The 22,706-nt window shown below is 52.5% G+C and overlaps 1 protein-coding gene across 7 annotated transcripts in view; it reads left to right on the top strand.

Moving 5' to 3' along the window:
- The window catches only part of CAD (carbamoyl-phosphate synthetase 2, aspartate transcarbamylase, and dihydroorotase), a 28,637-nt gene extending 14,876 nt beyond the window's left edge, over window positions 1-13,761 (top strand). The window contains exons 16-45 of one of the 7 annotated variants that reach the window (XM_033176258.1): window positions 1,250-1,362; window positions 1,762-2,006; window positions 2,229-2,475; window positions 2,804-2,902; window positions 3,072-3,296; window positions 3,386-3,568; window positions 3,776-3,994; window positions 4,261-4,428; window positions 5,016-5,198; window positions 5,307-5,411; window positions 6,051-6,290; window positions 6,507-6,588; window positions 7,090-7,256; window positions 7,432-7,596; window positions 7,748-7,879; window positions 8,131-8,332; window positions 8,745-8,935; window positions 9,034-9,174; window positions 9,400-9,501; window positions 10,229-10,325; window positions 10,530-10,580; window positions 10,873-10,917; window positions 11,020-11,189; window positions 11,284-11,358; window positions 11,871-12,083; window positions 12,275-12,400; window positions 12,603-12,758; window positions 12,855-12,956; window positions 13,168-13,262; window positions 13,385-13,759. In XM_033176258.1, coding sequence (XP_033032149.1) covers window positions 1,250-1,362; window positions 1,762-2,006; window positions 2,229-2,475; window positions 2,804-2,902; window positions 3,072-3,296; window positions 3,386-3,568; window positions 3,776-3,994; window positions 4,261-4,428; window positions 5,016-5,198; window positions 5,307-5,411; window positions 6,051-6,290; window positions 6,507-6,588; window positions 7,090-7,256; window positions 7,432-7,596; window positions 7,748-7,879; window positions 8,131-8,332; window positions 8,745-8,935; window positions 9,034-9,174; window positions 9,400-9,501; window positions 10,229-10,325; window positions 10,530-10,580; window positions 10,873-10,917; window positions 11,020-11,189; window positions 11,284-11,358; window positions 11,871-12,083; window positions 12,275-12,400; window positions 12,603-12,758; window positions 12,855-12,956; window positions 13,168-13,262; window positions 13,385-13,487 — 4,442 coding nt within the window. In that variant the 3' untranslated portion in view covers window positions 13,488-13,759. Of the gene's footprint in view, window positions 1-1,249; window positions 1,363-1,761; window positions 2,007-2,228; window positions 2,476-2,803; window positions 2,903-3,071; window positions 3,297-3,385; window positions 3,569-3,775; window positions 3,995-4,260; window positions 4,429-5,015; window positions 5,199-5,306; window positions 5,412-6,050; window positions 6,291-6,506; window positions 6,589-7,089; window positions 7,257-7,431; window positions 7,597-7,747; window positions 7,880-8,130; window positions 8,333-8,744; window positions 8,936-9,033; window positions 9,175-9,399; window positions 9,502-10,228; window positions 10,326-10,529; window positions 10,581-10,872; window positions 10,918-11,019; window positions 11,190-11,283; window positions 11,359-11,870; window positions 12,084-12,274; window positions 12,401-12,602; window positions 12,957-13,167; window positions 13,263-13,384 lie in introns of all 7 variants that reach the window. The other 6 variants (XR_004428435.1, XM_033176259.1, XM_033176256.1 and 3 more) reach the window with 6 other exon arrangements.
- Window positions 13,762-22,706: the final 8,945 nt, after the last annotated feature.

Below are 22,706 nucleotides of genomic sequence, written 5' to 3'. Positions count from 1 at the left end.
GGCTGAGGCAGAAGAATCGCTTGAACCCGGGAGGCAGAGGTTGCAGTGAGTTGAGACTGCGCCATTGCATTCCAGCCTGGGCAACAAGAGTGAAACTCCATCTTACAAAAAAAAAAAAAAAACCTACGAAGAAAAGTCCAGAAAGAGAAACTCTAAAATGATGGTTGTAAATGTGATTTACTTTGCGTGGATGAGTAGTAGGACTCATCTTCCTATTATCTACACTTTTTAAAAAAGTTTTAAAGAATTCCAGATGGTCGGCTGGGCACGGTGGCTCAAGCCTGTAATCCCAGCACTTTGGGAGGCCGAGACGGGCGGATCACGAGGTCAGGAGATCGAGACCATCCTGGCTAACCCGGTGAAGCCCCGTCTCTACTAAAAAGTACAAAAAACTAGCTGGGCGAGGCGGCGGGCACCTGTAGTCCCAGCCACTTGGGAGGCTGAGGCAGGAGAATGGCGTAAACCCCGGAGGCGGAGCTTGCAGTGAGCTGAGATCCGGCCACTGCACTCCAGCCTGGGCAACAAAGCAAGACTCCGTCTCAAAAAAAAAAAAAAAAAAAAAGAATTCCAGATGGTGTTATCGTTATGTGAATAAATCAAGCCCAATAACTGGACAGCCATCAGTGGTTTGGGCCACTGTGATAAACTTCCAGTATCCAGTATATGGGGTATATTCCAGTATCCCCATGCCCGTTTTAGGCATATTGATTCCATATTCATTGATAAGCACAAAACCTGAGCTTATCCATGAAAATGGCTGTAAGTTAAGATTTCTTTTTTTGTTTTATTTTGTTTTGTTTTGTTTGAGAGGGAGTCTCGCTTTGTTCCCCAGGCTGGAGTGCAGTGGCGCGATCTCTGTTCACTGCAAGCTCTGCCTCCCAGGTTCACACCATTCTCCTGCCACAGCTTCCCGAGTAGCTGAGACTACAGGCGCCCGCCACCATGCCCGGCTAATTTCTTTGTGTTTTCAATAGATACGGGGTATCACTATGTTAGCCAGGATGGTCTCAACCTCCTGACCTTGTGATCCGCCCGCCTTGGCCTCCCAAAGTGCTGGGATTACAGGCGGGAGCCACCGCGCCCGGCCATTAAGATTTCTTAATCGTGAAACACCATGAATCCCACCATCATGTGACTTGCCTTGGGAATCTCCCAGAGTCTTGACTATAAACCATAGGCATTATGGGCAGTGCCCTCCTTCCACCCTTTCCACCTCCCCACCTTCAGTCCTTCCATTCTGTTCTTCCAGGTGAAGTCATGGGCATTGGGCGTTCATTTGAGGAGGCCTTCCAGAAGGCCCTGCGCATGGTGGATGAGAACTGTGTGGGCTTTGATCACACAGTGAAACCAGTCAGCGATGAGGTAAGTTGTTCCCCTCCCCTGGTAACACCCCTAAAATAGACCCTGCTTCTCATTGCCCCCAGACCACGAGCTTGTTACCAGTAACACTAGCAGCAGCCATCATTGGACATTTGCTTTGTTTTCACTTTGCTGAGAATTTCGAGATGTCTCATTATCATGCAAGGATGTATTACTAGACTTGTTTTTACAGATGAGGAAACTGAGACTTAGGTTCTAGAAATTACTCAAAGCCACACAGCCAGTGAGAGGTAGACCCAGGATTGGTATCCAGGTTTTTGCAATTACACATCCTGTGCTCTGGTGTACAGTTTCCCCTTCCTGAGACAATGGTAGCTACGCATGCTCAGGCTTTTAGATGGGCTGGCAGTAGCTTCCCTCTGTCTACCCCCTTTCTATCAGGAGTTGGAGACTCCAACAGATAAGCGGATTTTTGTGGTGGCAGCTGCTCTGTGGTCTGGTTATTCGGTGGACCGCCTGTATGAGCTCACACGCATCGACCGCTGGTTCCTGCACCGAATGAAGCATATCATCACACATGCCCAGCTGCTAGAACAACACCGTGGACAGCCTTTGTCCCCAGACCTGCTGCAACAGGCCAAGTGTCTTGGCTTCTCAGACAAGCAGATTGCCCTTGCAGTTCTGAGGTCAGAGGTGGCAATGAGAGCTTCCGGCTGAGAAATGTGGGGCAGAACCTTTGTATCAGTGAGGGACCCTTGGGAGGGAGGAAGGAGAGTGTGGGGAGCTTTAGAGGCTTCTGACCTTGGTTCCAAGGACATTTTCTCTCATCTCTGCCCTGGGGTCTCAACCCTCTATCAGTCTGTACCCTACTCCCTGGACTTGTGTTTCAGACTCTCCTTCTATTTCAGCACAGAGCTGGCTGTTCGCAAGCTGCGTCAGGAACTGGGGATCTGTCCAGCGGTGAAACAGATTGACACAGTTGCAGCTGAATGGCCAGCCCAGACAAATTACCTGTACCTAACATACTGGGGCACCACCCACGACCTCACCTTTCGAACACCTCATGTCTTAGTCCTTGGCTCTGGCGTCTACCGTATTGGCTCCAGCGTTGAATTTGACTGGTGTGCTGTAGGCTGCATCCAGCAGCTCCGAAAGGTCAGAGAGTTCATTTTCATTCCAGTTTCTTTGCTGTTTTGTTTATCTCTAGCAATTGCTTGGCACTGATCCTGGCATTTCCTATTAATTGCCATCACTTACTTTGGTCATAGAGCTTTGGGGCGGGGGTCCTTTTAGGCCATCTCTCATGCCCCACATGGTACATGAATCTCTTCCCCAACACTTTGTACCTCCTTCCCTCCCAAGGCAGGGATCTTGTATAGCTCTTTCAGAGGAAGCTGTGCTGGCACTCTCTGAAGTAGGGGCTTTGGCTTAGTTTCTCCATGATTTTCCTGACTGCTAAGTACCCTTCCCCTCCCTCTTGCAGATGGGGTATAAGACCATCATGGTGAACTATAACCCAGAGACAGTCAGCACCGACTATGACATGTGTGATCGACTCTACTTTGATGAGATCTCTTTTGAGGTGAGGGGGAATGGGGGCTTCCTGGTAGCTTGGGTGGCCAGGGTCGAGTGGAACAGCTGGCTGACCTCAGATTCTTTTGAACTTGGTGGGGCTGAGGGAAACAGTGAGCAGGAAGGCTCAGATCCCGGCCCTCTTGCTGCCACCACTTGTTTCTTCCCCTGCACTGTAGGTGGTAATGGACATCTATGAGCTCGAGAACCCCGAAGGTGTGATCCTATCCATGGGTGGACAGCTGCCCAACAACATGGCCATGGCGTTGCATCGGCAGCAGTGCCGGGTGCTGGGCACCTCTCCTGAAGCCATCGACTCGGCTGAGAACCGTTTCAAGTTTTCCCGGCTCCTTGACACCATTGGTATCAGCCAGCCTCAGTGGAGGGAGCTCAGTGACCTCGAGGTGGGCTGGGACCTGGTGGGATACCTGGAGGCTGGATGATTCTTGGGGGTGAGTGTGAACAACCCAGCTAAGCTCCCTGCCTCCTGTAGTCTGCTCGCCAGTTCTGCCAGACTGTGGGGTACCCCTGTGTGGTGCGCCCCTCCTATGTGCTGAGTGGTGCTGCTATGAATGTGGCCTACACGGATGGGGACCTGGAGCGCTTTCTGAGCAGCGCAGCAGCCGTCTCCAAAGAGCATCCTGTGGTCATCTCCAAGTTCATCCAGGAGGCTAAGGTGGGAGGCTGCGGACAGCGAAGTCTCTTGAGGGCGTGCTGCCAGCCCTGGAGGAGACTTCCTTCTCTGGTCCAGCAGAATCAGAGGCACCGGGGCTGGGAACAGTGGGCTATGTGGGGCTCGGTAAAGGAAGAGATAATCCTAGAGTAAGTGGGAGAAGAAAGTGGCCGTACGTCACACTGTCTGTGTCCCTCCCCCCCCCACTAGGAGATTGACGTGGATGCTGTGGCCTCTGATGGTGTGGTGGCAGCCGTCGCCATCTCTGAGCATGTGGAGAATGCAGGTGTGCATTCAGGTGATGCCACGCTGGTGACCCCCCCACAAGATATCACTGCCAAAACTCTGGAGCGGATCAAAGCCATTGTGCATGCTGTGGGCCAGGAGCTACAGGTCACAGGACCCTTCAATCTGCAGCTCATTGCCAAGGTAATAAGGCTAAAGGAAAGAATTGAAGGGCCACAGTGCCATGAAGCCCTGTACTGTCTCCTACCTTCATCTAAGTAGGCAGGGAAGCTGGAGGGAAGGGGCTATAGCTGGAGCTAATGGTGTTGGGGCTTATGACAGTGAGTCAGCCTGAACCCTGCTCAGTCTGATTCCCCCAGAGACTGGTGACTGAGAGGAAGAGTCTAGGCCTATAGATAGTGTCAGCAAGGCCATCCTGCAGAAGGTCTGACCAGTCTTCTCTGCCCCAGGATGACCAGCTGAAAGTTATTGAATGCAACGTACGGGTCTCTCGCTCATTCCCCTTCGTTTCCAAGACACTGGGCGTGGACCTAGTAGCCTTGGCCACGCGGGTCATCATGGGGGAAGAAGTGGAACCTGTGGGGCTAATGACTGGTTCTGGAGTCGTGGGAGTAAAGGTAAGGAATATTGAAACCCTTGGGGTTAGCAGAAGAATAGCGGGAGAGAGGTCACTCACCACACAGAGTTATCAATCAGCATGTAAACCAGGCACCGACTGCAAGGCATTGCTGGATCATGGGGGTAATGAGGTGGTCATTGTCCCTTAGGAGCTTACTTTATGGTAATGGGAGGGAAGAGAAGTTGCATCCCCAAAAATACTTTGGTATAGAACAGTCTGTGATAAAACTACATATTCGACCTATAAACAGAATGCTGGAGGAGTTCAGAGACAGGAGGTGCTGATTCCAAAAGGGGTGATCTGGGAAGACTTGAGAGAAGGGGTGCTATTTGAATTGAGTTTTGAAGGATGGTTGAGGTTTTTTATTTGCAGAGCTTGTAAGGTTTTTTATTTGCAAGGGCACATCCTAAGCAGAACCTGAGGAACGACCCCAAGTATGTTTGGAAAGCAGTAGGGCACACAGAGAGGGCAGGCTGACCCTGCCATTCAGATGAGATCAAGAACAGGGGACCGTGTCCGTCTCTGCTGGTGAGGGAGGAGGTCCTCTCACACCTTGGCCCTCTCTCTTCCCTCCTGCTCCTTTAGGTGCCTCAGTTCTCCTTCTCCCGCTTGGCGGGTGCTGACGTGGTGTTGGGTGTGGAAATGACCAGTACTGGGGAGGTAGCCGGCTTTGGGGAGAGCCGCTGCGAGGCATACCTCAAGGCCATGCTAAGCACTGGCTTTAAGATCCCCAAGAAGAATATCCTGCTGACCATTGGCAGCTATAAGGTACCAGAATCCATGTGGACTTCCCAAGGGCCGTGGCTCCCCGAGCCAGGGCTGACCTTGAAATGGAAGACAGGAAGAAAACAATTTCATCCTTCTGTTTGGTTTCAGAACAAAAGTGAGCTGCTCCCAACTGTGCGACTACTGGAGAGCCTGGGCTACAGCCTCTATGCCAGTCTCGGCACAGCTGACTTCTACACTGAGCATGGAGTCAAGGTACAGGAACTCTGGCAACCTATCCCACTGCTGCCCTTCCCCAAGGGGGTGAAAATACTGCACCAAAGAATTATCTGGGCCGAGCATGGTGGCATATGCCTGTAGTCCCAGATACTCAGGAGGTTAAGGCAGGAGACTCTCTTGAGCCCAGGAGGTAGAGGCTGCAGTGAGCTGTGAGTGTGCAGTGAATGCACTGTTGCACTCCAGCCTGGGAAACAGTGAGATGCTGTCTCAAAAAAAAAAAAAGGATTATCTCCTATTCCCTTGCTTTTATTATTACCGTTATACTAATAAGCTATATTCCATGTAGAAAGCAGAATACACAGGAAGCAAAGAGAAAAGTCTCTTACGGTCTCTCTACCACTATTCTGATATTTTTCCTTCCAGAATTTTCTCTGTGTACATATGTGTGAGCTCATACTGCACCTAGTCCTTGGTAACCTATTTACTTAGTGTAGATTTCTTTCCTGTCAAGAAATATACTTTGCCAATATCAAATAGAGGCAGCCCTCGGTCCCCACCCTTTGGGTCCTCAGTCTCCTCATCATGCGCTCCTGGGCCAGCTCCTCTCCCTTAAGGTTAGCTTTCCTGACCCCTGCCAGGCTCAGCTTGGCCTTGACTTTGACTCCGGGTTGGCAGGTAACAGCTGTGGACTGGCACTTTGAGGAGGCCGTGGATGGTGAGTGCCCACCACAGCGGAGCATCCTGGAGCAGCTAGCTGAGAAAAACTTCGAGCTGGTGATTAACCTGTCCATGCGTGGAGCTGGGGGCCGGCGTCTCTCTTCCTTTGTCACCAAGGGCTACCGCACCCGGCGCTTGGCCGCTGACTTTTCCGTGCCCCTAATCATCGATATCAAGTGCACCAAACTCTTTGTGGAGGTAACTGAGACCCACGTGCTAGGAGGGAGACTGCCAGTGTTGATGGAGGAGTGAGTATGGAACAGTCATGCTAGTAATAAAGCTTCGTGGCTACAGAGGGAGAGACGGTGGGTATAGAGAGTGCAGAGCCTGGTTTATGGGAAAACCCACATCTCTCCCTACAACTCCCAGGATCACCCTTCCCTTAAATCAAAGCTGACTGCTTTCCACTTGCAGGCCCTAGGCCAGATCGGGCCAGCCCCTCCTTTGAAGGTGCACGTTGACTGTATGACCTCCCAAAAGCTTGTGCGACTGCCAGGTAAGTCTTTGGGGAGAACTTGGCTTTTGGACACTGGCAGCCGCTGGCATAGAGGCCCTCAGTGTGGTGAAGGATGGCTGGGGGTCCCACACTCTGTCCTGGACTGCACAGACTGTGAAGACCCCAGAATCTTTCTCAATCTTTCATTCCTTGATCCACAGTGGCCTGTCTGAGGACCTTTTTTTTTTTTTTTTTGAGAGGGAGTGGTGTGCAATAACGGCTCACTACAACTTCTGCCCCCCAGGTTCAAGCGATTCTCCTGCCGCAGCCTCCCAAGTAGCTGGGATTACAGGCGTGTGCTACCATGCCAGGCTAATTTTTGTATTTTTGGTAGAGACGGGGTTTCACCATGTTGGTCAGGTTGGTCTTGAACTCCTGACCTCAGGTGATCCACCTGCCGCGGCCTCCCAAAGTGCTAGGATTACAGGCGTGAGCCACCGTGTCCAGCTCATCCTTCTGTATGAATCTTCCTGTAATCTTGCTGCTTCCATTTTATCCCAGGATTGATTGATGTCCATGTGCACCTGCGGGAACCAGGTGGGACACATAAGGAGGACTTTGCCTCAGGCACAGCTGCTGCCCTGGCTGGGGGTATCACCATGGTGTGTGCCATGCCTAATACCCGGCCCCCCATCATTGATGCCCCTGCTCTGGCCCTGGCCCAGAAGGTGAGCCACTGCACCCCTCTTCCTGGTATTGGAGACCCACATGCCCCCACCAGCCACCCTTGCTTTCCTGAGCCCTTTTCCTTCTGCCCCTCCCCATGGGCCCAGGCCACTGGTGCCAGACTAGCCTGTGTGGGCATGGGTGCCAATGAGCCTTACCTCTGTGTATCCTCTCCAGCTGGCAGAGGCTAGCGCCCGCTGCGACTTTGCCTTATTCCTTGGGGCCTCGTCTGAAAATGCAGGAATGTTGGGCACCGTGGCCGGGTCTGCAGCTGGGCTGAAGCTTTACCTCAATGAGACCTTCTCTGAGCTGCGGCTGGACAGCGTAGTCCAGTGGATGGAGGTAGGGAGTGTGCATGTGGCAGGAGGCCACCACCCAGTGTCTCCTGGCTTGTGGGCCCCTAACAGTGAGGATTCAGGGTAGCTCCTGGGGGTTCTGGGCTCTGATGAGCACAGTAAAAAATTCTGCACTCATCAGTTCTTTCTGCTCCCAGCATTTCGAGACATGGCCCTCTCACCTCCCCATTGTGGCTCACGCAGAGCAGCAAACTATGGCTGCTGTCCTCATGGTGGCTCAGCTCACTCAGCGCTCAGTGCACATATGTCACGTGGCACGGAAGGAGGAGGTAAGAGTATACCAGAGTTCCTGCTGTCTCTGTTGCTTTCCTAGTAACACCAAAGGTCAGGGTAGTCGGGTAGTCCTTGGGGGCAGGAGACAGCGGGAGGAGAGTCTCGAGCCAGTGGGAGGAGGGTCTCGAGCCAGTGCCCTTGCAGGTCTACATCATCATTTTTTAAGCAGGGATGTTGGCCAATGGGACTTTGTGTAGGGCAGGGCATATGGGTGGTGCCTCTTTTGGATCTTCCCATTGTTCCTCAGATCCTGCTAATTAAAGCTGCAAAGGCACGGGGCTTGCCGGTGACCTGCGAGGTGGCTCCCCATCACCTGTTCCTAAGCCATGATGACCTGGAGCGCCTGGGGCCTGGGAAGGGGGAGGTCCGGCCTGAGCTTGGCTCCCGCCAGGATGTGGAAGCCCTGTGGGAGAACATGGCTGTCATCGACTGCTTTGCCTCAGACCATGGTGAGAGAATCCAGCATGTACCTCCTCTGCCCAGTGGGGCTTGTGGAACAGCCGTAGCAAGAAAATGGGAACCAGGCCAGGCCTCAGGACTCTACAAGGACAGGGTCTTCATCTGTATGAGACCCTAGCCTCTAGGGTGCCTGGTCTGTGATAGGTGCCTGATAAATACTTGTTGAAAGAATCAATGAGCCAGTGAGTAAAACTGCAAATGAAAGAACACATGGGTAAAAGTGTGGGTTCCAGAAGATGGCAGCAATCCTGTTGCCCTCATTTATTTCCAGTTCCCAGAAAAAATGAGCATCGGGAGTGGTAGTGAGCGTAAGGAGGTTGCTGAAGTGCAGTCCTGGGGTGTGGGTGACTTCCCAGACGTAGAGGTGATTGGTCCTGAGGGTAATGGCTTTCTTTCTCCCAGCTCCCCATACCCTGGAGGAGAAGTGTGGGTCCAGGCCCCCACCTGGGTTCCCAGGGTTAGAGACCATGCTGCCACTACTGCTGACAGCTGTAAGCGAGGGCCGGCTCAGCCTGGACGACCTACTACAGCGATTGCACCACAATCCTCGGCGCATCTTTCACCTGCCCCCACAGGAGGACACCTATGTGGAGGTGTGGGGATGAGGCCCAGAGCAGGAGGGGAGCTCTCCAGCCCTAGGATCTGTTCTCTGGGGAGCCTTTCCCTACCATAACCCATGTCCTCTGGGCAGGTGGATCTGGAGCATGAGTGGACAATCCCCAGCCACATGCCCTTCTCCAAGGCCCACTGGACACCTTTTGAAGGGCAGAAGGTGAAGGGCACCGTCCGCCGTGTGGTCTTACGAGGGGAAGTTGCCTATATCGACGGGCAGGTATGCAAGTAGCCCCTGCCTGATCTCAGTAGTGCCCCCTTCCACACCACATTCATTTCTTTCCTACCTGGCACATCTACACTGTCCCACTATGTGCACCACTGCCCTGGACCAGGGGTTGGGGGCACAGCTCCCTCAAGGCACGTTTTGTCCTTGCTGACATCCACCCCTTTAGGACCTGAGTTCTCTCTGCTCTCTCCTGAGTGCCCTGCCTTCTGCCTGCAGGTTCTGGTGCCCCCGGGCTATGGACAGGATGTACGGAAGTGGCCACAGGGGGCTGTTCCTCAGCTCCCACCCTCAGCCCCTACCACCAGTGAGATGACCACGGTATCTACACTACTAGTGGCTAGGGGGTGGGAGGTGTTAGTCCCAGGGCAGGATAAACAACTTGAACATTTTCATTGGTGGTTCAGGAACAGTTGGGGTTTTCTTGAGGGACTGAATTTGAAGTGGGGTTGGGTCAATTACTTTTTTTTTTTTTTTTTTTTTTCTTTTTGAGACAGTCTTGCTCTGTCTCCCAGGCTGGAGTGCAGTGGTGCGATCTCAGCTTGCTGCAACCTCCGCCTCTTGGGTTCAGGTGATTCTCCTGCCTCAGCCTCCTGAGTAGCTGGGACTATAGGTGCGTGCCACCACACCCGGCTAATTTTTTGTATTTTTAGTAGAGATGGGGTCTCACCGTTTTAGCCAGGATGGTCTCGATCTCTTAACCCGGCTGGGCCAATTACTTTTTAAAAACGCTGGGCCTGGCCAGATGCAGTGGCTCACGCCTGTAATCCCAGCACTTTGGGAGGCCAAGGCAGCGGATCACCTGAGGTCAGGAGTTTAAGACCATCCTGGCCAACATGGTGAAACCCCATCTCTACTAAAAATACAAAATTTAGCCAGGCGTGGTGGTGCACGTCTGTAATCCCAGCTACTTGGGAGGCTGAGGTAGGAGAATTGCTTGAACCCAGAAGGTCACGCCACTGCACTCCAGACTGAGCGACACAGCGGGACTCCATCTCAGAAGAAAAAGACAAAAAAAAAAAACTCTGGGCCATTGTTACCCCTCCAGACACCTGAAAGGCCCCGCCGTGGCATCCCAGGGCTTCCTGATGGCCGCTTCCATCTGCCGCCCCGAATCCATCGAGCCTCCGACCCAGGTTTGCCAGGTAAGAGTGGGGTTCCTGTGACTCAGAGGCTGTGTAGGGACAGGATCCACTTCTTCCCAGCACCTCACCTTTCTCTACTTACATGTCCTCCTCTCCATCCCTTTATCCTTGTCTGATCTGCTGTGCCATCCTTTGCCTAAACAAGTCTCCCAGTGTGAGTAGACATCTCACAACTTCTCACATGCCCTTTTTTGTTGTGGGCAGCTGTGTTCCTCCGCCCAGGAGCTGGGATCCCACGGGGCAGCAGAGCGTGGGGTAAATCCAGGTTGTTGGTTGGTGTGAGTCTGGCCGTTCCTCTTGCCTAGGATGCCTTTGCCAACTGGGAGAGCCCCGGGAGGGCACCACTGCTCCCATACAACACAGCCCCATGGAAGCCACCTGTCTGTCCCCAGAGCTGCCGCAGTCCCCTGCCCTCCCCTAACCTGCTATATTACTGTGTTGTGAATTGCTTTAACACATACACTGTGATTCAGAGTTCCTGGGAATATGGGATTTCTTTCCAAACCTCAGCCATAAATATATATTTGTCCTCTTGTCCTGTTTGCAGCTGAGGAGCCGAAGGAGAAGTCCTCTCGGAAGGTGACTGAGCCAGGTGAGACTCCACTCTGACACACACACACCTCGGGGACCTCTGATCTGGCCTTGGTAGGAGGAACCCTCTGACCAGCCTCTTCTGCCCCATCCCTCACTGCAGAGCTGATGGGAACCCCTGATGGCACCTGCTACCCTCTACCACCAGTACCTAGACAGGCATCTCCCCAGAACCTGGGGACCCCTGGCCTGCTGCACCCCCAGACCTCACCCCTGCTGCACTCATTAGTGGGCCAACATATCCTGTCCGTCCAGCAGTTCACCAAGGATCAGGTGCCTGGGGCAGGGAGGATGGGACCACCCAGAGCTTTGAGGATTTGGAAAGCGGGGGCTAGGACCTTTATAGCTAACTTGGGCTCTTTCTTAGATGTCTCACCTGTTCAATGTGGCACACACACTGCGTATGATGGTGCAGAAGGAGCGGAGCCTCGACATCCTGAAGGTCAGGATCAGGGCCGGGGGTAGGGTCCAAGCCATTGCCTGCCCTTGGGCAGCATCAGGGCAGGGCTGCACAGTGGTCAGAGTGGGTCTTCCCCCTGCCATCCTGTCCCCTTATGTTAGTCCATCCCTCTGCTGCTGTAGATCTTCCCCCCACATTTTCCCTCCCCAAAGCAGGATTTAGCTGGCTTGGGAGGGCCTGAGCATGAGACCATCACCCCACTAGTGGGGTCTTCTGGTCTGGGCTGCTGCAATCACAGGAGAGAGCTAGGATATGTCCTCCTTTCCCAGCTCATTCAAACACTTAATGATGGGTGGTTTTCTGGAGGCAGAGCCTTTAGCTCAGAGTGACACCAGTGGTGGAAACGTCAAGGCTCTGACAGGTCACAGGGAAGCTTTAGGTGCAGAAGGGTCCTCACAGCATCCCTCAAATATCACTTGGGGTGGTGGTGCCCACCTGTGGTTCCCCCAGGGTGGACACGCATACGTACACCTTCCACCTTGCTCTCTGCCCAGGGGAAGGTCATGGCTTCCATGTTCTATGAAGTGAGCACACGGACCAGCAGCTCCTTTGCAGCAGCCATGGCCCGGCTGGGAGGTGCTGTGCTCAGCTTCTCAGAAGCCACATCGTCTGTCCAGAAGGGCGAATCCCTGGCTGACTCCGTGCAGACCATGAGCTGCTATGCTGATGTCGTCGTGCTCCGGCACCCCCAGCCTGGAGCAGTGGAGGTGAGGCCAGCCTGGGTACTGAGATGGGGTTAAGAAGGCTGGACCCAGGGACTTGAGAACCCTTCTACCCACATTTTCTGTGACTGCAAGTCTCAGGTTGGGCCAGATGAGTGAGGGGACCCTGGAAGAGTGGGACTGGCAGTTGGGGGCCCTCTGAGCTGCAAAAGACAGGATTTTCCCCTTTTTTTCAGCTGGCCGCCAAGCACTGCCGGAGGCCAGTGATCAATGCTGGGGATGGGGTCGGAGAGCACCCCACCCAGGCCCTGCTGGACATCTTCACCATCCGTGAGGAGCTGGGAACTGTCAATGGCATGACGGTGAGGGTGGTGGCAGGGGTTGGGGCCCTGCCAGGGGACGATCTAGAGAGGGAGGCAGGAAGTGGTTACCCCGGTCCAGGACAGCTGCATCAAGGAGGCCTTCATTCTGCTCCAGGGGCTTTTAAAAGCTTGGAAATGATGTAGCGGGGGGCGGGGGGGCACCCAGTCTGGGATCCCTGTGGTGACTGGGTTCCTCCCCTAGATCACAATGGTGGGTGACCTGAAGCACGGACGCACAGTACATTCCCTGGCCTGCCTGCTCACCCAGTATCGTGTCAGCCTGCGCTACGTGGCACCTCCCAGCCTGCGCATGCCACCCACTGTGCGGGCCTTTGTGGCCTCCCGCGGCACCAAGCAGGTGAGACCCTCACAGCCAAGCCTGGAGGCCATGGAGACGTGGGTTGGGCAGTCAGAGCCCAGTGCTGCATCCACCATGGCTCTCCTCACCCTCCAGGAGGAATTCGAGAGCATTGAGGAGGCACTGCCTGACACTGATGTGCTTTACATGACTCGAATCCAGAAGGAACGATTTGGCTCTACCCAGGAGTATGAAGCTGTGAGTGCTGAAGCCAGGGCTGCTGCCACAGGGCATCAGATATGAGGACAGAAAGGCTGGGTGAGGGCTGGGTCAGAGCTATTAAAGCTCATGTCCGACAGTTGCCATAGCTGCATGTGGGTGTGGAGGGGGCCACAGTGGAGCCCAGACTTGTGTCCTCTGTAGCCACTCCTAGCCCAAGGCACTAATGGGGACCCCATCTGCCTTGCAGTGCTTTGGCCAGTTCATCCTCACTCCCCACATCATGACCCGGGCCAAGAAGAAGATGGTGGTGATGCACCCGATGCCCCGTGTCAACGAGATAAGGTGGTGCAGCATCAGAGTTGGAGACTGCCTCGGGGCTGATGGAGGGGAGGAGACTTAGTCCTGGACAGGCTATCCATGGGCTGCACGATAACACTTCCTTTTTTTTTTTTTTTTTTTTGCAGCGTGGAGGTGGACTCGGACCCCCGCGCAGCCTACTTCCGCCAGGCTGAGAATGGCATGTACATCCGCATGGCTCTGTTAGCCACCGTGCTGGGCCGTTTCTAGGGCCTGGTTTCCTCAGCCTCTTCTCTTTAGGCCCAGCTGCTGGGCAAGGAATTCCAGTGCCCCCTACGGGGGCAGCACACTTAGATATTCTTGGACATCCAGATAGCTCACATGTGCTGACCACACTTCAGGCTCTGGACTGGAGCTCTCTGGCATGGGGGTGGGGCCTCAGATGCTGGGGCCCAGTCTGCCCCATCTTCATTCCTGCACCTTAAACATGTACAGTCATTTTTCTACTGACTTAATAAACAGCTGAGCTGCCCCTTGATGCTGAGTGTAGTAGAACGGAGCTTTCTTTTAGAAAATTGAGCAGATTCCCAAATGATAAGAGCAGCCTCACCAGACAGGGCTCTGGCTAGGGCTGTGTGCCCACACTCGGCATTTTCACACTCGTGGCTCTTTTGGACTCAGCAGGAGCATATTACTCTGTTTGTGCTGAGTCCTGTGTCATGCTAATGCCAGAGCTTACCTGGAGGCTCTGGCTGGTGTCCCAGTCCTTCTTCCTCAATTCAGTTGACTCAAAGACTTGACAGAGAGTTCTGCCCTCTTTCTCACACTGGGAGAACACTCATCAGGGTGAAAGGAAGGCTGAGCACTGCGGCCTGTCTGAAGCCAGGCCTTGACTCTTCCCCACTCTTTCTGGTTAGTCCTCCTGCAGTGGCTAAGGATGCCGTTGCATTCTCAAAACCACCCTGGAGTTCTCCAGCCACTGTCACTATTAGGAGCCCCTCCTACTTCCCAACCCTGGGAGCCTCTGCCTGACATTGGACAGAGGGGCAGATGCCATGGAGGGCTGAGGAGCACTTTGGCTTGGAGACCTCAGCGCAGGGGCCTAAGGGGAGTAGCTTATGTGTCTGTGGTTGAGGGCTTCTGAGGAGCGGCTGTGCCATCCGGTGAACTTGAGTAGCATTGGAGAAATCTCGTTTTTTGTTCCAAAAAAACTTAGCACGCTGTGGGTACAAAGCACCATATGCAGTGGGAGTATGTGGATGAACAAGGCAATTCTAACCCTCAGTTTTCAGCCTCAGGTCATGAGGCTTCCAGTGGCTTCTACAGATTAAACTGCTGCACACTGGCACATGATAGTGCAAACTGCTCTGACACCATTCAGGAAGCACCTACTTCATCCAGAGTATCAGCGTATTCTAGAGATAGAAAAGGAGAAGGACCTCGTTTTTTGAGAACTTAGTGTGAAGTGGAACTTGATGCGTATTCTCACTTCTCATACCAGCCTGCCACCCATTTCACAGATGTGGACGCTGGCTCAGAGAAGTGGGGGCCAGGCATAGTGGCTTATGCCTGTAATCCCAGCATTTGGGGAGGCTGAGGCAGGCGGATCACCTGAGGTCAGGAGTTTGAGACCAGCCTGGCCAACATGGTGAAACCCTGTCTACTAAAAATATAAAAATTAGCTGTGTTTGGTGGCGTGCGCCTGTTATCACAGCTACTTGGGAGGCTGAGGCAGGAGAATCGCTTGAACCCAGGAGGTGGAGGTTGCAGTGAGCTGAGATGGTACCATTACACTCCAGCCTGGGCAACGGAGTGACACTATCTCAAAAAAAAAAAAAAAAAAGTGATAGCTTGCTGGGCCACTCACCTTGAGACTCATACAAAGGACTTCTTTACTTAACAACCCACCTTTCTGTTAAAAAGGGAAAGGTCATTTCTGGCTTTAAGGGCGTCCAAAAACCAGTGGGAAAGACAAGCCACAAATATAAGCAGCCAGAGAACAAACCTAAGGTGTCCTGTAGGGAACCAGCTTTCAGAAGAGGTCAGCACAGATAATGGAGTCGGAAAAGCCTGTGCCATGGGGTGTGAGCTGTGTCGTGAGGAAAGACAATCTCCTTTACAGTACAGTTCGAGAGGAATGGAAATTGTGGTACGGTGAGGAGACACTGAATGCAGCAGAAGATTCCTACTCAGTATTGTGAGGGTTGAAAGTCTGACGGACCAGAACAGGGGGTTTGGATGTCAATTCCAATAGAAATGTTAATTTTCAACCATAGGTACTATTTGAAGGAGGATACTAAGTATAATGCCAAGTCCTAGAGTGTGGAGGCCTCCGGTCCTGCTAATGTTAACCCTTTCCAGTCTTTGCAAACCCAGATTCCTGCCTGACGAGGTCTCCCTCAGGTACCTGGAAGACTGTTGGTTGGAAAATAGTGTCATTTCCAGAACCCTTCCTCTTCTTTCTAGAAACTCTACCTCCTTGCTTAAACTCTTAGAACAAGTCAGAGATTCTTTTCCCAATTGTACTCATGGGTACTTGGGACTCACACAGATTCCCACAGAACCTGGATAGCCTCACCCTCAAGTAGAAGCAGTGTTTGCTGCCAAGTAGCGATTTTACTCAGTTGCTAAGTGGTGGGAGGTGTTCCTGTCCTGAGCCTTTCTTTGGATCTCCTAATCATAACACAGCTCTGAGTTGAATAAACTTTTTTCCCATGTGACCAGAAAGTAGATCTTATTATATTGGGAAGTAAAATGAAAAAACTTATCAGCAAAAACCAAAATTAGCACCTTTTTAAAAAAATTGTTATCTTTTTGAGATGGCATCTCGCTCTGCCCAGGCTGGCGTGCAGTGGTGCGATCTTGGCTCATGGCAACCTCTGCCTCCCAGGTTCAAGTGATTCTCCTGCCTCAGCTTCCCAAGTAACTGGGACTACAGGCACGTGCTACCACGCCCAGCTAACTTTTCATATTTTTAGTAGAGGTTTTGCCATGTTGACCAGGCTGCTGTTGAACTCCTGACCTCAAGTGATCCACCTGCCTCGGTCTCCCAAAGTGCTAGGACTACAGGCGTGAGCCACTGCACCCAGCCAAAATTAGCCCTTTAATACAATACTTTTGACTGAGCCTGTTCCACATTCACTGAGAAACAACTTCATATGTGCCATGTAATTGTCACGAAGCGTAAAAAGGTACTTTCCTTCCTGAGGTACTTAAGAGGTTTGATCTATTTCTTTTATAAAAAACATTTATATGCCAAGCACTGTTCTAAGCGCTTTACAGATACATCCCTTTGACACTTACATGAATCCTTTGACTCTGTCCCCCGCCTTGAAGTCTGGCTAATGTTGGGTTGCTATTACAGCCATTTTCTCCCACCTCTTCACTGTCCACCCTAGTGAAGGAGACAACCCTCTCAACATAGGTAGTCCACCTGGAGCTTTGTCAGCTGCACTCTAGTCCTCACCTTACAACTGCCTACCTGAAACCATGGGCAAGTCACTATGCCTGTAGGCTTTTAGTTTTTATAATAAAAAAATTTTTTTGAGATAGGGTCTCGTTCTGTCACCCAGGCTGGAGTGCAGTGGCGCGATCTCAGCTCACTGCAGCCTTGACCTTGTGGGCTCAAGTGATCCTCCCACTTAAGCCTCCCAAGTAGCTGGGACCACAATGGTCATACTACCATGCCCGGCTAATTTTTTGTGTTTTTTTGTAGGGATGAGGTTTTGCCATGTCGCCCAGGCTGGTCTCAAACTCCTGGACTCAACCGATCCTCCCCACTCAGCCTCCAGAATAGCTGCACCCATGCCACCACGCCTGGCTAATTTTTGTTCTTTGTTTTGTTTTGTAGAGATGGGGATTCGCCATGTTGCCCAGGCTGGTCTATTCCCGGGCTCAAGTGATCCTCCCGCATCAGCCTCCTAAAGTGCTGGGATTACAGCCATGAGCCACCATGCCCAGCCCACCTATAGGCTTTAAAAGGGTAGTTGGCAATTCCCAGTGTAAAACTGCAAAGTGTCTGTAGTTCTGCAATAATATCCCCAGAGACAATGAGGGGGCATTGACCGGTGGAGGTGAGGAGCAGAGAATGAGGGTCAGGATGGGATGAGGGCTTACGGAAGACTCATCTGGCAGCAGTGCCTAGAAGAGGGAAAGGAGCCATTCCACCATCAGGAAGCCAATTAGGAAGCTGTTGCAGTAAAAACAGCATGGGTGACAAGGGTCTGGATTCAGAGACAGGAATAGATGTTATACGACTGAGGAGGAGAGTGAAGAATGACCGCACAGTGTGGGACCTCAAGACTGGAAGAATGAAGACTGATGAAGGTAGACCAGATAGGCAGTTTGGGGGAGGGGAGAATTGATTCCATTTGGATGTGATACCTAGCTGCCATGGGCCATCTATTTGGAGATGTCATGGAGGTAATGGAGCTGGGGAGTTGGAGCAAGCACAACAGAGACAGGTGGCATTTATATGTGACAACACAAGTGCCATGAGAGCAGGGACTTTATTCACTGATGTATCCCAAACACCCAGAACAAGGTTGAGCATATAGTAGGTGCTCAATAAACGTGTTGACTGAAGCATCAACATAAAGGTAATTGAAGCTTTTAAAATATGCGTATTTGTAGAATGGGGGCAAGCCTCAATTTCAGCAAGGGCAGCAGGAGAACTCAGAAGAAAGCCCTCAAGAGGCCCAGAATTCCAAGTGTGTGAGGGACAGGAGACGTATTGGCAGATTCAAATCCTGTAGCAGGCCAAAGAGAAGGAAATTTGAGGCAAGGACGTTGTCACAATAGTTGTTAGGCTGATGCTTTGTGGTGGTAAGCAGGTTTCACGAGGTTACTGAGGGACTGGTTTAGAAGCTGAGGTCATTTACCAAGTGGCAAGGAAAAAAATGGGTGTTGAGATTGGGCGCTCAAAGGCTCTAGAGAAGGTCGGGGAAGCTGTGATGAATCCGCAGGAGATTAATAGAGTCACAAGCAAGACTCAAGGGAAAGCTAAACACTGAATTTGTGGTGGGGCTGAGGGAAGCCATGTCCAGGGCAGGGGTGTGGAAGGGCTTGTACTCCCTGGAGGACCCAAGAAATAGAAATGACTGCCTGCTTGAGAGCACCTGGATTGCTACCATCAAATGCTCCCATCAGATACAGATTTATACCTCGGGAATCAGCATGTATGAAACCTGCTTGTTGGCCCATTGGTAGGAGCTGGGGATTAGAGGGTATGTTATGGACTTCGCATTGGCCTGAGGTTTATTTGTTCACCATCCTTCCACCCATTCCTTCCATCACCAGCAGTCATACTGAGCATGTACTTGGTGTCTGGCTGTGAGTTAGATGCTGGGGGAGCATGCCTTCCTTTAAGGAGTGTGCAGTCAGTAGCCACTCCCCGTGTTACTGTGCCTCCCAGCAGTCCTGTGTGACCACATGCTGGTCCAGCAGGATGGAGGGAAGCAGGGAGGCCATGCTTGGGCAGACTCCATGGTCAGGAAAAAGCAAGTCTGTTGTTTTAGGGTCTGAACCCTGCTTATTTTGGTAAGCTTTCTTATCTTTTTAATATTCTGGGTTCAGTTCCCTTCTATTTCTCCCCAGGTTTTTGGCTACAGTCCTTTAAATTAAATTTATAGCCATCATTGTTGAGCCAAAGCAAACAAGAGAATGGAATCGGAGGTTAAGGTTGTTTGGGTCATGTCCTCTGAGTGAGCTTCACCAGGCCCAGACTTCTTCCTGTACCCAGGATGCTGTAGCCAGAGAGCAGGTGAGGGTGTCTGGGGTACTGCATGGGGAATGGCAAGAGCAGAGAGAGGCTAGGGCCAGGGCTGACGGAGGGAGGCACCGGCTCTGGCAACCTGGGCCTTCCTGCCTACCCACCCTCCCCACGTTCTTTCTCTTGCCAGTTAAGGAAACAGGGCCTGCTTTGTGTGTGGGGTTGCTGGTGATCACAGCTGCATCTGGGGGTGTGGTGGTGTACACGTGGAGTCCCAGCTGCTTAGGAAGCCAAGGCAGGAGGATTGTTTGACCCAGGAGTTTGAGGCTAGCCTGAGCAGCATAGCAAGACCCCATCTCAAAAAAGAAAAAAGAAAAAGCCCACACACAGCTGCACCTGGGGCCTCAGGCTTTGCCCTGTTGGGGCCTGGGAACTGCCCCTCCAGGCACCCCTTGGAAGGTACTGACGAGGTGGCCCTGGGACTTAGGCCAGCGACAAGGAGGCCCTGGGAACTGCCAGAGTTGGGGGAAGGGAGGTTGGAGAGTTAAGAGAGAAGAGTACTCCAACTGTAAAAGGAACACCCTGAATACAGTTCTCCACAGTGAGGGGCTCTGCCTGGCGGAGGGGAAAAGGGTCTTCCCATCCTGACCCCAGTCCTGAGACTCCCTGCAGAGACTTCCGGCTGCCTCTGCCGCTACCGTAGTGCAGGCTCCAGTCGGAGCCGCTGCTCCCCAGCCAGCGAGGTTCTAGGCAGCAGGAGGGCCAAATGCCTCCTTTAAGCTGGCTGCACTGGGGCCCTGACCAGGTGGGAGGGCCGATAGAGGGTGGTGCTTATCACCCGGGCTTCCTCTTGACCCTGCCCCCTGGGTCCTGGGCCTTGGCCTTCACCTCTCAGACGTGGTGCAGGACTCACCCTGGGCCACCCCCAGGTGGGCAGCCTGGGGAGAAGGGCAGGACCTGTCCATGTGCCCATGCTGCCCCGCCCAGTCACTGCAGCACGAGGCCTCTAAGGTTTGCAACCTGCATTCTAGCCCCTTGGTCTCAAGTCTCTCCTTTGAACAGCCCTGCAGCTCGCAGCAGGGAAATCTAGCCTGCCTCTTTCCCTCCGCTCTCCATTTCACCCCTTCCCTAGCTGTCCCTCTTCTCTGTTCCTCTCTGACCCGAAAGCCCTCCCCTCCCCGAGTTAATCAGCCATGTAAAGAGCTGGGGCTGGCTGAGGGATGGGCCCTCCCCCACCTGCGTTGCTCTCCCGCCTTCCCCTCACCCCTCCCAGGCCCAGTCCCTTCCTCTCGACGTTCCCTCCTCCATCTATCATCAAGGAAGGGCACCCAGGGGAAAGGGACTTCTGGATAAGCAAGTGGAGGAGGGGGATTGGAGGATAATGGGGGAGTGCAGGCAGCTCTGCAGATAAGGATTTCCTGGGCTCCCAGGGATGGCGGCCCAGTGTGAAGGTGGAAGAATGCTCCAGAGACCTGTCTCCTCATCCTCGCAATGCCTGAAGGTACGTTGAAAGGCAGGGTGGCATGGAGAAAGGGCTGGGGACTTCCAGGGGCCAGAACCCAGAACCGAGTGGGAATCTCAGCCCTGACGGTCACCAGCTGCACGACCATGGGCAGGTGAGCCTGCTTCTCCATCTGTCAGGTGCACAGGATACTGTCCGCACCACAGGGCCTTGTACAAAGTAAGCTCAATGACTGCTGCCTCCTTTCCCTGCTGTTAGGGTGCTGGGCCACTCTGTTACCCTGAAATCTCTCCCCTACATCCTGGGTTCAACCCAAAAGCTAACTCTTGTACACACCTTCCATATACCAGGCACGCTCACGCCCATGATATCATGTAATCCCTATTTTTTAATTGAGAAAGCTGAGACGCAGAGAGGTGAACTGTGACTAGAATCATAGTAGAAGGCAGAACAGAACCAAAGGGCCTGACCCCAGAGCCCCAGGACAGGAGTGCCAGCGGCAGCAGGCTGCTGGAGGAGCTGGGGAAAGGTTTGCTGAGAAACTCAACTAGGCAAGAACTTCAGAGGGGCCTAGAGTGGGAGTGAGAGCTTGGGCGTGTGCTGGCTGACCCAGGGGAAGTATTTTTCCCTCCCTGAGTCTCCTTCTTCTATGGACAGAAGATGGACTGGATGCTTGGTGAAGGCATTCACTTGCCCTGAGCATTCTGCTCCCTCCCCTGCAAAGGGACCCGGCATGGCACAGATAGGACAGGCTGTGGCTTAAAGCATTTCATAGGGTGAAAATCCCTCTTCCCCACCCTCCTTCCCTCTCCTCGATTTTCTCACTCTTCCCCACCCCCATCCTGTCACCTGGGGCCTATAATCAATGAGACGTAAAATGAGAAAGTATCAGGAACCAGCAAAGCATGGCGAGCAGCTGGGGCGGCCTTGCTGCCTGGTGTGATGGACTGCCAGCCTTTTGCTTCGCCAGCCTCCCATGCCCTGACGTGGGCAGTGGCATCTCACCCAGCCTGGGCTAAGGCTCCCGGCTGGACATCAGGCAGGGGGCTAGCTCTGATGAGTCCAAAAGCCTCACCTTTAAAAAGGAATGAAATCTACGGTCTTGACATGGAAAGATGAGTCCAGGCTGCATGGTTGAGTCATAAACACAGGTTATACGATCTTACCTATAAGATGACGCCATTTTTGTTATTATGTAGAAATACTGACCCCATACTGGGATTAGCAGTTTTTTCAGGAAGTAAGATTAGAGGAGAAACATTCACTTTCTTTTTTTTTTTTTTTTGAGACAGAGTCTCGCTGTGTCGCCCAGGCTGGAGTGCTGTGGCCGGATCTCAGCTCACTGCAAGCTCTGCCTCCCGGGTTTACGCCATTCTCCTGCCTCAGCCTCCCAAGTAGCTGGGACTACAGGCGCCCGCCACCTCGCCCGGCTAGATTTTTGTATTTTTTTTAGTAGAGACGGGGTTTCACCGTGTTAGCCGGGATGGTCTCGATCTCCTGACCTCGTGATCCGCCCGTCTCGGCCTCCCAAAACATTCACTTTCTACTTTATATACTTTTCCTTTGTTGTACCCTTAAAACAAGTATATATTGCTTTTATAATAAAAATAATCTGATAATAAAGGTATTTCCATTATGAGGAAGGCTCACAGAAATATACATGGGCTATTGAAAATGCTCAATGTCCTTGCTTTGGGCTGGGATTTTATCAACATGGTGGGAAGGCCTAAAGCACCAGATCTAAAATCAAAGCACAGAGTTTAATTTTTTTTTTTTGAGACAGAGTCTCCCTCTGTTGCCCAGGCTGGAGTGCAGTGGCGCGATCTCAGCTCACTGCAACCTCTGCCTCCCGGGTTCAAGTGATTCTTCCTGCCTCAACCTCCTGAGTAGCTGGGTTTACTGGCGCCCACCACCACACCCAGCTTTTTTTTTTTTTTGAGACAGAATTTCACTCTTGTTGCCCAAGCTGGAGTACAATGACATGATCTTAGCTCACCGCAACCTCTGCCTCCCCTGGGTTCAAGCAATTCTGCCTCAGCCTCCTGAGTAGCTGGGATTACAGGCATGCGCCACCACGCCTGGCTAATTTTGTATTTTTAGTAGAGACAGGGTTTTTCCATGTTGGTCAGGCTGGTCTTGAACTCCTGACCTCAGGTGATCCACCCACCTCGGCCTCCCAAAGTGCTGGGATTACAGCATTGAGCCACCGCACCTGGCCAAATTTTTGTATTTTTTAGTAGAGACAGGGTTTCATCATGTTTGAGACAGTCTCACTCTGTTGCCCAGACTGGAGTGCAGTGGCATAATCATGGCTCAC

The sequence above is a fragment of the Trachypithecus francoisi genome, unplaced genomic scaffold (assembly GCF_009764315.1).
Source record: "Trachypithecus francoisi isolate TF-2019V2 unplaced genomic scaffold, Tfra_2.0 Lachesis_group17, whole genome shotgun sequence".
Classification (NCBI taxonomy): Eukaryota; Metazoa; Chordata; class Mammalia; order Primates; family Cercopithecidae; genus Trachypithecus; species Trachypithecus francoisi.
The sequence above is the reverse complement of the archived record's forward strand: the minus strand, read 5'-3'. Positions and strand labels throughout refer to the sequence as shown.